General features: G+C 41.2%; 1 protein-coding gene across 1 annotated transcript in view; it reads right to left on the bottom strand.

The window, feature by feature from the left end:
• The window catches only part of USP13 (ubiquitin specific peptidase 13), a 45696-nt gene that overhangs the window by 26854 nt on the left and 5859 nt on the right, over positions 1-12983 (bottom strand). The window contains exons 2-3 of the mRNA XM_062499099.1: positions 9099-9224; positions 5008-5068 (exon numbers count right to left, since the gene is read on the bottom strand). Coding sequence (XP_062355083.1) covers positions 5008-5068; positions 9099-9224 — 187 coding nt within the window. The remainder of the gene's footprint in view (positions 1-5007; positions 5069-9098; positions 9225-12983) is intronic.

Below are 12983 nucleotides of genomic sequence, written 5' to 3'. Positions count from 1 at the left end.
AAGTGGAGACCTGGGTCTTTAGATCAAATTATTTGTTCCTGAAGCCTCTAAATAACAGTGAATTGCAGCAGCAGCACTTTGCAAACTATAAGCTACTCAGTTAATTTGTTTTCAGGCACATACAAAATATTAACTTCATCAGATTAATTATAAAACAGTTTTTTTCATTACTTTCCAGTCATAATGTTTTCCTTTGCAGAAAAATGAAAAGCAAAACTTCCTACAAGGATAATTTGGCTGATTCACTACTTGTAAAAGAATATTCTAATTTCTTGCTACATCTCCAAAGCATTTTTATGTTGTTCCTATCGCTAGGTAAGACCTCATCTCTTGCATTTCTGGCACAGTCACATGTTAAGCAACAAAAACTAAACCACGAAAATTCAAATTCAGAACTGTTTTGACAGCAGCATTAGCCTGTGATAACTTAGTCTAATTTTCACAGTTCTACCCAAAACAGCAAACTATTAAGACTCTAACAGTGTAAGGTATCTGCTCATCCTATACTCAAGTCAAGCATACATGGCAAAGCTAAAAAGCAACAGCTAATCAGTTCTACTGCTGCTGCTGGGGAATATGCACTATTTCACTGGACTAAATTGCAAAAATATTGTCAGGAAGTGGTTAAATTCTCCTACATCACAACTTTTCATTCATAGATACAAATACTCTGTTTCTGTTTACTCACATAAATATAAACTTTAACCACTCATGGGAAAAACCCTCTTCAGAAGCTCTCCAAACAAAAACATTCTTACTGCAGATAGTGTTCTGCTCCTGCCTATGAGACCTGGGAGAACAAAGTGAAGCTGTGGTCAAATCCAATACAGCCACTCTTAGGAGTGGTCTTTACACTTGGAAACAGTAGCCATGAATCCATCCACTGCCGTCAGCAGGGAGGTGACATCCAGGAAAAGCTCAGCAAGTTTACAAGTTCTCCCAGACTCTCCAAGTGGAAGTTTTCCTTTCCAAGGTCTCTTGAGACTCGCCGTGTGTCACAGATACTCTTCTCAGCAGCAACCACAGACCTGCTGACAGAGCTGTTCATCTGAGGACTTCAAAACACTTTTAACTGATGGTCTGAGTTAGCCCTGACTTTGCTCAAAACAGAGCTGCCACAGCTTGCTGCACTGGCAGATGATGCTCTGGCAACCAGTGTGAGACAGAACATCTGCCTAGGGACAAGTTCTACGACACTCACTCTGACAACTCCGTATAGCCAAGAGTCCAAGCTCTGGCATGGATCAACAGATGCTCAGGAAGAGGGCACCAGAACCAGGTAAAAATGGGGTGATTTCTCCCTCAACGCAGAGTTCAAATATCTACCTGAGGTGCTCTGTTTGCTGGGGGTGAGGGGGAATGGTGTTTGCTAGTCAGTTTTGGAGAAAGAAATATGGGGACATACCATGTCTAGATACAGTTTCGCTATTCAAAAGAGAGGTTAACTTCCAAATTATAAAGCAAAACGACACAGAACAAAATATAAAGTGTTGCTTTACCGGTGTTCCACTTAAATCTCCGACTGCTGCTGACAACTGAGCTGACATTTCAGAGAACCATTCACCCCATCTCTCTCTAAGAACCACCTCTCCGAGCAGCAACAGGTAACTTGGACCACATCCCTGTGCACACACAGCCCAAGCACCTCTCTTGTGTTCTTTGCATCTTTCAGCTACTTGATCTGTTGTTTAGTTACTCAGTAACACCTAAAAATCACTTTTAGATTTAATCACTTAGGCAATTTTAAATCAATTTCTTCAGTTTTCAATCTCTTTTCAGACCACTTACATTGCATTAATTCTTCATAATTAGAACATTCTGAAAGACTCTGCTGGTAACTCCTGAGATAACATGCTCAGGGGGACTCTGCTGGTAACTATGGTAAAAACTGGAATTCCAATCCCTTCAGCACAAAACTCTTCCCACTAATTCTGCTACGCCTTTTGACCAGAAGTTCATAAGGATGATCATAGTACACCCCACTAACCAAGTTTTTCTTATTCACACATAAGACACTGAGTAAGACAGACAGGCTACTTTAAATAAATTCCCTGAAACATTGCACAGTCTGAGCTGAAGTTGTCATGTTCACATTGTCTGGCAACACCCTTCATCCTTCTCCAAAGAAAACCAAACCAAAACGTGCCCAGAACCTGATGCACGTGCACACACACTTTGCTGAGAATCTTTCCATGTTTAGTGAAACACAAATACTGCAGTTGACTGGCCCAAGCAGCCTGTGTTTCTATTGCATTTACTAGACAGCAGCAGTGCTAGAAAGTAAATCACTGTGCACCCAAATGATGTTTTCCTAATACTAAGGAGATTGAAAAGGGTTTAGTATCTTTAATAGTTTTAAATCAAAGAGGATTATAACAAGCGACGCAACAAATGCCCAAACTGGATTGACTTTGTACACAAAGTTTAAATCTCTGAGCCTTCAGGGAATTATTGATGGACATGTAGAAACACAGGGATGCTGGAGTTAGCCACTGATCCTTGTCTGGTTTTGTCTTCCAGGGCAAGCCCTACCTGGCAGGTCACATACCTGGGCTGTAACAGCCAGGATAAATTAACCATGAGCCAGCAATGTGTCTTTGTGTCCTCTAAGAACTGCAAGTGGTATCCTAGGGGCATTAAGAGCAGTGCAGCCAGCAGATCAAGGGAGATCATCCTCCTCCTCTACTCTGCCCTGGTGGGGCTGCACCTGGAGTACTGCCTCCAGTCCTGGGCTCCCCAGTCCAAGAAAGACAAGGAACTGATGGGGACGGTCCACTGGAGGGTACAAAGATAATTAGGGGACTGAGCTGGGCCTGTTCAGCCTGGAAAACAGACTGAGAGGGGATCTTATAAGTGCACACAAATATCTTAAGGGCAGGTGTCAAGAGGATGGGGCCAGATTCTCTCCAGCAGTGCCCAGTGACAGAAAAAGGCACAACAGGCACAAATTGAAACACAGAAAATTACATCTAAATATCAGGAAAAGCTTCCTTACTTTGAGGGTGACAGAGCACTGGAACAGGATGTCAGGAAAGCTCATGGAGTGTCCTTCTCTGGAGATATGAAAAATATGCCTGGATAGGATCATGTGCAGCCTGTTCTACATGAACCTGGTCCAGCAGGGGACTGGACTTGATGATCTCCAGATCATCAACCATCCTGTGATAGGTTCCCAAGGTCACAACAAGAAAGACAAAATTAAAACAACCTGTTTAGATGAGATCAGCAGTTCTGAACCAATGAAAAATATGCTGGATTAAGAGATAAGACATGAAATTTTGCTAACCACCTTTGCTGCTGTCACATGCAAAATGACCAAATCAGCTACCTCTCTGTGCTTTCATTACCTCAGCTATGAACAAGGACAGGGATAATTCTTTGTTCTTTCCTTCAAGCATGACCAAAACCAGTAATATCTGCTGATCCAAAGAAGTGGACACAGAGCATTTGGAAGCATGGAAGTACTAACCCCAGGAACAGAGCAGACTTGATACTAGTTTAGTCCCAGCAAGCAGGGGCTGCAATGAAGACTGCAGTAGAACAATAGACCAGATGAGATACATTTTCAAAAGAGCATTAGATTCCAGAAGTGCTGGATTAAATGGTGATAGATCCATGTCCTAAACCCACCCCAGTGAAACTGCACTGCCCTCAGGAGTTCCCTTGGAACTGATGCTCAAGACCTACTCAGAGGGAACAAAATGCTCATGCACAAGGGTGGAATTTGAGGATTTCCATGTGGCACATCAGAGACACTCTGCCAGCACTCTGCATGCTGGCACACCTCAGTGACAGGAGCTTTCAGGTGCATGCAGAAGACCAGCAAGAAAAAAATTAGAAAGTGTTTTTGTACTTTGTATTTGCACTCACATTGCTAATGCTGCACAAACACAGCTGCACTGCAGCCAGCTTTGTTTCTGAACCAACTATTTTATAAGCATCCAGTGATAATCATGATTTTCAACGTAAACTGGCAGTAAATGGCACTTACAACAGCATCTGTGATGTAACAGTCTCTTCCTACAAGTTTAACTGACTTTTTAGTCTTTTTTCTTTCTCAGTCCTCCTTGCAAGACTCACTTACATTAACAAGAACAATTTAATCAATCACAACCTGCAATGCTAGGGACACATTCCGTAGATCAAAGCAATTCCAACAGAAGGTCATTCTACTGTTTCTCTTTAGCCTTAAGAGCTGGAAATTGTAAAGAAAACATTTCACCTTCTCTTTACCTGGAGAAAAATTCACTATTCACTATTAATACAGAGACAATACATAATAGATGAATTGGAGAAATACCACAATCTTGGGAGAAGAGAGATTACAGGCTTTTCATCACCTTCTCCTCATCCATATTTATGAGTCCCTCAGGTTTTCTGGGTAATCTGAATAAATGGATTTTGGATTATATGGGCATAGTAAGAAAACTGCTTTCCATGAAGCAAGGGAATAGAACTGCGGACATAACAGAATTACAGATGCTCACGATGTATGTGCAGTTGCATTCATTACAGGAGAGACCACAACATCACTGAAGAACATTTACCTGTGTAATAACTTTTAAAAGGTAACAACCCTTCCTATGACCAGCTACTGAGCAGAACAGAGCCACACTGAGGCCCTAATATATCTAAATATTTAGTATGGATCAACATTCTGATAAAAGAGTGCTTTGTGGAAATTACAGAGAGAGAATGGACAGAAACAGTAAAAAAAGTACCATTCAAAGCCTAGGCTGTTTCAGAGTAGTCGAGAATCTATTTTACATTAAAATGTTTCATGTATATACACACTTCTCCCAATATGCTCAAAAATGGTTAAGAACTACTTATTTGCCTGGGAAAACTTTAAAATTCAGAACCAAAAGTTATAAGAAAACCAAAACAAACAGCAGGAAGAGACAACCCAAAAGGAGCCCCAATGCCAGACACAATGGTGGGCAGAACCCAAGTCCATATGCAGACAGAGTCAGAAAAGGACTGTGTGAAAGCAGCTGCTCACAATACCTAAATATAGCTTGGCATTCCTCCTTTTTGGTAAAGCTCCACCAGATGCTCCTGGTACCTTCTGGAAAGAGAGAAAAAAACAATTAAAAATCCATCAAGTGAGACAACAGTAAATCTGCATTAACCCCTCCTATCAAATCACAGTCCTTGATGAGCAAGAATGTACATGCTTTTTGCTCACCTCTAACACTGGGGCTCATCACTGCCCACCCCCAAGGAGACAGGGAGCCTCCACCTGAGTCCTTCCCTCTTGGCTTGCTAGCAACTGATCAGAGGGTGTCTCACAGCCACCATGGGTGACAGCTGTTCTGTCACCCAGACTGAGACACCCAGCACCGCTCAAACCTCTCTCCACTAGATCCCCAACAGATTTTTCTTAATGACTAAAACCTGAATTAAAGAGAAGAAAAGGCTATTATCTGCATAAAGGATTCAACTCTTCATAACTAATTCCAGTAGGGCCACTTTGCTTTGATCTGTTAGTTCGGTGCATTTTCCTTTATCCAGAAAAAAATGTCCTTTCCATCAGGATCTATACCTGCATCCATTAATCCAAATTAACACCATGTTTTCTAAATATTAGAAACTATGGAGGAAACTTGACAACACCCAAGCAATTGTTTAGTGGGGGATTTTACTGTATTTTTTAATTTAAGTACCATACAGAAAACAGCAACTTCCAAATGAGATTAAGTTTCACTACTTTTCCAGTCCAGAATACCTCAGACTGCAAGGGAAAACACAACTGAGGAAATGTCAAAGTCAATGCACTTAATCCTTAGGCTGTTTATTAAATGGCACCATTAAATCAAATTAAATCAAAAAAGCCTCTGTGGCTATTTGGTGCCAACATGATGCATGATGTAGTGTGTAATGTTAGTGTAACTGGCAAGGTTGTTAGGCAACTTTTTTTTTTTTTAAATAATAATATTGGGATACAACAGGTGGAGAGAAACCAGCCAAGAACCTGTCAGCCTACAGGGAAAGTTCATATTCCCCTCTGCCCCCTCACAGGCAAAAGGGCCACATATTTTGGGTGGTTCCCTTCACCATGTAAATAAAGCTTTGGCCTAAGCAAACTGCTTCAGTCATCAGTGAGGTCTTATACATCATAGGAAAATTTTCCATTCTTAGAAAGAGCAGATGCTGACAAACAGCTCTTGGCTGCATTTAAGAACAGAATCCATTATCCACATAGAAAAGCCCTAGGGAAAAGTCAAGGTTGCAACTCCAGCACTTAAAATAAAAAAATTCCTCAATGAACTGAAAATAACATGCAGAACATTTCTTTCTTTAATGTTACTGGAATTTAACAAGTGAGAAGGAAGTAGCCAGGAATCTATTTTTAATGTATTTTAAATCTTTTTTAAAAAGCAGTAGCAAGAAACAACATAACCCAGTTGCAAATACATTATGAATAAATTACATATTCTCCAAGGACTGTATTTCCAGAATGAAAAAAAATGTTTTTTTTCCAATACTAGGAAGTTCCAATAGAATTCTGATGTCACCAAGTGTGATACTGTGAAAATCATTAAGACTGGAGATTTCAAAGAGAAAGGATTCACATGAAGTGTTTATATTTAACTCAGGCTGGCAATGATTTCAGTTTGATTTTTCCAAATACAAATACATCAGAATTGAAGATGCTCAATGTTTCTGAAACACCCACAACCTGAGAGTCTTTTTTTACCTTGTGAGAAATCACTGAAAACATTCTCACATTCACAAATGTTAGAAACATTTTTGTTCCTAACAGACATGACACACCCAAACAAATGGGAGTGACACAAGGCATCAGCAGTGACATTAAATTCCATTTGTGATGCTCCTTGGACAAGGAGACAGTGCAGCCTGTTCTGCTGTCTCCCACTTTTTATAACACCATCATCCCTGGATAACATCCAGAAACCTATCCCTGTAGGAATTCTTCGTGCTTCTCTGCGCAGTGTTTTCAACAGGGCTGAGGGGTATCACTACAGCACCCAGCTAAAGCTCTGCCTGGAAGTGAACAGCACTCAGGCAATTGTATAAAAGTCATACAGTACAGGAAAGACGCTGATTTAAAAATTCTGAAGAATGCAAATCTGTGGGAAAAGAAAAATAAAGATAAATATCCTTTATTTTACCAGAGAATTTTACCAGAGGGTGCTCCATAACTTGCACTTGTGCCCACCTCTGGTGATTCAGCAGATGCCTCTGGTGCTGAGCTGCCTCGGGTAAGTGCTCCAGCTCCACTTGAGCCAGCAGGCTGAAGATGTGACCCTTATTTTCTAATTGAATTGTGACAAGATACACAACTGACATTTATTCCAAACATCTTAGGAAGCAACCTGGGATTTCTGCAGCAATGCAGTGCATTCTGCAAGGATGATGCCAAGGGAACCACGGGCAGGAATAGCAGCCTCACTATAAGAATCTTAAGATAGCATATCCAATGCCTTTGGCTTTACTGCATCATACACCATTAAAAGCTTGGCTTCCAAAACCAAAACCACAATGGAGCATGTGCCAGACACTTCATAAAACACTTGATGTTTCACATTGCTCAAAGGAAAACATGGATAGCACTTCAGAAGTAAATAGTCATGGCACAAAAAAGAAATCCACAGCTAATATATGAGGAATCCTGGCTATGAGCCCTAGTAGATGATGCAATATTCACCTGCACGGTGTAGTCAAACCCTGTTTCCTGCCACATGACCCAGAGAACCAGAGCGCTGCCACCTTCCAGCACAGAGCCAGCCTCTCTGCTACATCATGAGTCAACCAGAGAAAAACAGGAACCACTGAACTTCTTCAATCAAAGGGGTTTGCAACACCAAACAACAGTTGGAATATTTGTTTCTCCATTTTGGAGTTCTTCAGCTTAATCTTTATCAAAAAAGGAATTTCTGAGGCCTCATTTAACCCCCAGTTTACCTTAACTTAATGGAATAAAGTTATATACAAGGAAAGCTGACAGGATTTCTGCCCACCTGTCTCTAGATAGCATCTTTCAGGTGTTAAATTCAGTCAGAGGAACCATTGCTAAACCAGAGTAAGTTCTGCAAAACCTCAGTTAACACAGTGAAGGAAAATGTTGGCATTGCCTTTAGAAGGAAAGACAATTATAACGTATAACAAACATCATTTACCATCTCACCCTGGAAGACATGCAATCCACCTTACTGTAATTCTGGTAAAATATGAACAATCTTCTACTGGAAATAAGGTAAGTGGTCAGGGCACTTTACATAACTCAAGGCCTTCATGACCCAGGGGAAGCATTGCTACAGAATGAGATACAAGGACTCTAACCCACTCCAAGCAGCTTTTTTAAGCCCTCCAACTTGTCAGTAGAGACAGAGCTTGTGGGACAGTGAGCTATAAGCAAACCCAGGGTCCTCCATATAGCTCAGGTCACAAGTAATTAAGACTCTTTCAAAGATGCCAGACAAACCACAAACAGAGGTTAGAAAGCACAGGTTTTAAGTGACTGCTGATTGCAGTGATGGTATGGAAGAGCAGTGAACATGAGGCTGCATGTGCACACCCATGTGTGGGAAAAGGCTAAATGAGGGGCAGTGTGTGTCACTGGAATCCAGCATCAATTTAAGCTAAGCTTAAGATCCCAGGCCAAGTGAGAGTTTAACTGTACAGGAATCTCAGGATGAAAAGGAGTCCTGTCACCCTGAGATGAAACCTCATATGAAAAACAGATCTCAGCAGCTTCCAGCCAAATCTGAGCTAAACTCAGTAACTGTACACTTGAAAGGCAGGTTTCAGAAAAGTATTTAGCAATATACAGTGTGTACATAACAGGCAGACAATATGTATGGGATACACAAAAATAGGAAGTGAATAACATCAGTGAAAGTCAGGAAGAAGCTGCCTTTAAGGTCTGACTCTTCAGGGCTTTTGATTCATCTCAGAACTGAAGCTATAGGATTGGTTGGGATCCAAGCACTTGGATTTGATAGCCAGCCCCAAATCTGAACATGTGCATTTCAGCCACTCAGGACTGGGTTTGTGTCTGAAATGCATTACCCAAATGAGCACAACTGACACAGAACTGATGGGGCAGTTGTTTGGGAAGCCACAAGTCTCACCTCTATCACGTGTCGTTTCAGGTGCAGATAGACACACTGTCCTGTTTTCCGGTAATGCCTCTCGATGTGCTCCCTTCCAAATCCCAGAAACGTGTTCATGCACACATAGAGACCTCCTTCTGAATCCTACAAGCAATGACACAAATAGTTACAGCAGGGAAGGAACTGAACAGGACAGGAAGGACCCAGCACACAATAAAAAAAACCCTTCAAAAAGAATTGCAGACCCTTTCTGCTATCAGGAACATACTTAAAATACAGCTTTCATAGCATATTATGGTGTTTACACTATCAGTCCTCTAAGAAACCTCCCCATCATATCACATATAATAACACATCATCCCACAGCCTACAGAAACTCTTTGAAACACGTTACCTTGCAATCACAGATTAGTGAGTGTCCAGACTGGAAGTCTAGAAGTTAGTCTTGAAAAATTCCACTTGAGTGCCCAACCCACAGAGGTTCATAGGCACAAAAATTTGTAAAGCATAGAAATAAGCATGAGCGTTTATTTGAAATAGCAGAATTTCTTGTGGGCATTTGATTGCAAAAACATCATTCCAAACCAGAAGCACAGCAGTGGTGATGGTCCAGGGACTCTGCCACAACTTCTACAATTGATCACAATCTTGTCTGGGAAAAAAAAGATCTCAAGTGACCTCACAGCCCTTAAAACTGGCTGACAAAAACTTGGCAAATGCTTTGTGTGCATTCTTCAGTACCTATCAGGGACCCTCTCCATTCATGCAACTACAGAACTTGGAGACAAGGGCATTACAAGGGGAATATAAAGATATATACTCCTGGTCCTGATCACAAATGCTGATACTTCAGTAACATAACCTGGCATCACATTTTTCTCTCCCTAAAATTGGGTAATGATGCTGGCTGTTACCAGGGTCTTCTTGAATTTTAACACCACTCTAAGATCTCTCCTACATCAAGCTGCCAGGAGGACTTTCAGTCATCTGCTCATTGGTGTTGGATCAATTTTTCCAAGCCTTCTAACATGTATTGTTTTGAGTAGGTGGTGCATGACAAAGATTGAGCCTTTCAGAAGCTCTGTGACCTTCCTTCTATTGTGAGCATATTTGTGCTATTGGATAGCACAGAACATCTTGTGTTCAATACCCCAAAGAACAGCATGAACTACACACATTCACAGGCACCTCAGAAGAAAATTATAAATATGTCTATGAAAGCAAGGATCACTATCTCCAGAAACAAGTCATATTAGCCACATACATGCTGCCTGCTCCTCTATCCTGCATTGCAAATCCTTCTGTGTTACCTCTTTCTGTGAGAAAGTCATGGATGTGTCCTCTACAAGAGGATCCTAGAGGTACCCAGTCTAAATAAAAATACACAGTGTTGTAACTCTAGGGTCTCAGGAACTTTGTTTAAAGTTTTGTTTTCTTGGAGATCATTCTCTCTTTTTCTGGAGGAAATCCAAGAGACCACTGAACCATTTCTGAGGCAGCCTATGACAACAACCTGACACTTTCTTTATAGGAGCTAAATGTAGAGTCTGAGTAAGTTGGTTGTGGTTACTAGCAAAACAGTTGTTTCTCCAAGAGACCACAGGCAGAGTGTTCTCTCCCACAGCTTGGGAAGAAGTGGACAGACTGTTCAAAAGCCAAAAAGGTCACAGTAAAACAGAGTGTGAAAAAGACACCTTTGGAGATGGCTGAGTAAAGGATTAGACCCCTGTGTGGTGCTCAAAAAACACTTGACTGTGATCTAAGACAAACTTTGTGCTGGTTAATTTAACCCCACTGAGCAGACAAACAGTTTTGGAAGAATGTGAATCTTTGTATTTGACATTCATTTTAAATATGTATGAAAGTTTATGCTGGAGGAAGGCAGCTTATCTTACACTAGAAGTGTATAACTTGTCCTGACAGACAAAACCAGGAACTTTAGCCTTTAGCTGGGTACTTGCCCCCCCCTCCTCCCACCCACTTGCTTGAGGATGCAGCAGACCTGTAGTGTGAAGTTTAGGATAAAGTAATGCATGAACATTGTCTTCCCTTATCACTCCAATCTAAAGACATCGTTGAGGCAGAAGCTTGTACGTGCTCAGGCTCCATCACTGCCCAGAAGGCCACCCAAGAATAGATTAGTCTTCTCACCTTCTGAGCAGAAGGAAAAGGGATTGCTCCTCACTGTATTTCTACCTGTTCTTTGCTGCTTAGGTGGTAATTATATGCCAGGTGCTTAATTCAGAGAGGGAAACATAGTCCATACCAAGAAGAGTATTTAAAAAAATAAAATAAAAGCTTCTCTTACTCATTTAGTCACCAATTCACATTTGGAGGAAGGAAAGAGGCAGAAAATCCACAGGGAAAGAGAGGTAAAATGCACAGTTGCTCCCTCTCAGACTCAAAAGCAGAGCAAGGAAGCTGGTGGGTGAGAGGACTGACAAACACAAGCACCAGGCTACAAGGACAGAGAGAAAGAGATCACCCCATCATTCCACACTGCTCGTGGCACCAGACACCAACTGCTTTCAAACACCACTAACCTGATCAGCATCTGAACTAATGACCTCCATCCCATTACCAACCCTCACAGACCATTTAGATCCCTCAGGGAAATTCAGGGTTCAGCAATCTCAGCTCCTGAGGTGGCTCAGACAACAGTGACTTTGTACAAACACAAGAGCTGTGGTGATTCCTAACTCGCAGACCCAGGGACAGTGTCTCATGCACAGGTGTTTGCTTTAGATCCTCTGGAATGACAACAAAATTTTCTAAGACAGTATCACAAGAGAATAAAATGGCACCTTGAGTGTCCACACCCAGACATGAAGAATGAAAAGCTCGTCCATCCTGTCATATATAAAGTAAAATGTTGTGACACACAGGGTCATTGTGCATTCTGTCACGAGAGCGTTTCCCTACAAAGTTCATGCCCACATAGAATAGCTGCAGGCTCTGCTCAGGGTGTCTGTTCATCAGGAATCACCATTAATTAATCTGGCTGTGGTCACAAGAGTCTTGCTGCATAACTGCAATCCAATCTTCAATATATTTGGAAAAGCTACAGGACCATCCCTAAGATACACACATTGCACTAAATCCAACAACAGTCTAACTAAATGACACATATTTTATTTCAGGACAGGCCTAAAAAGAACAACAGATGTTTTGGCACTTAATATTCATCTCAGCAACACATAATAATTAACAATGAGGAACAAAAAGAAAGCCTGTCTTCCTGTCAGGTACCAGTACTGCCTACACTGAAACAAGAAGAAAAAAAACCGCAGCAAACCACAGACAATCAGCTGAACAACAGGACATAGAGAGAGCTCCAGCAAACAAAAAGTTCATTTTTAAGTTTTCACTGCAGTAAATGTAGTTACTTCTGGGGTGGGGTGGGGGAACCAACATGAAAAATCTGTGCTAAGACCAAGAATATTCAATAGTCATATTCAATAGAATCATGGGCTATGAACAGTGGTGTAAGTCTGCCTTTTAGACAACTGCCCTTTGTCACCCAAAGGTGACAAAAAAGTAATGGTGACTAAAGGAAAGCAGAAAATTAATAATAAGAGGGTAAAATTGGGCATCAGGTAAAAAAAGGGATCAGGGGGAGAAGCAACAGAATCAGAATAAGGAATAGAAAGACACTGACATATACAAACATTGATGTCAAAATACATACAAGCAGTGAAGAGGAGCCATGTACTACTGGAAGTGTTGAAAGAAGAGAGATGGGGGAAAAAAAAGAGCTGGGTTGGGCAGAGGAAGAAAGGACAAAGGACGTGGAAATAGGAAATAAATTACAGGGCTTCCAGTAACTGCACTGTTAACTTGAAGTGCAAAAGAATTTTTTCCCCTGCTTTTCCTTTACAAAAGCACTGTACAAAAGCACTGCAT

Source organism: Cinclus cinclus, chromosome 10 (genome assembly GCF_963662255.1).
Source record: "Cinclus cinclus chromosome 10, bCinCin1.1, whole genome shotgun sequence".
Taxonomy (NCBI): domain Eukaryota; kingdom Metazoa; phylum Chordata; class Aves; order Passeriformes; family Cinclidae; genus Cinclus; species Cinclus cinclus.
The sequence above is the reverse complement of the archived record's forward strand: the minus strand, read 5'-3'. Positions and strand labels throughout refer to the sequence as shown.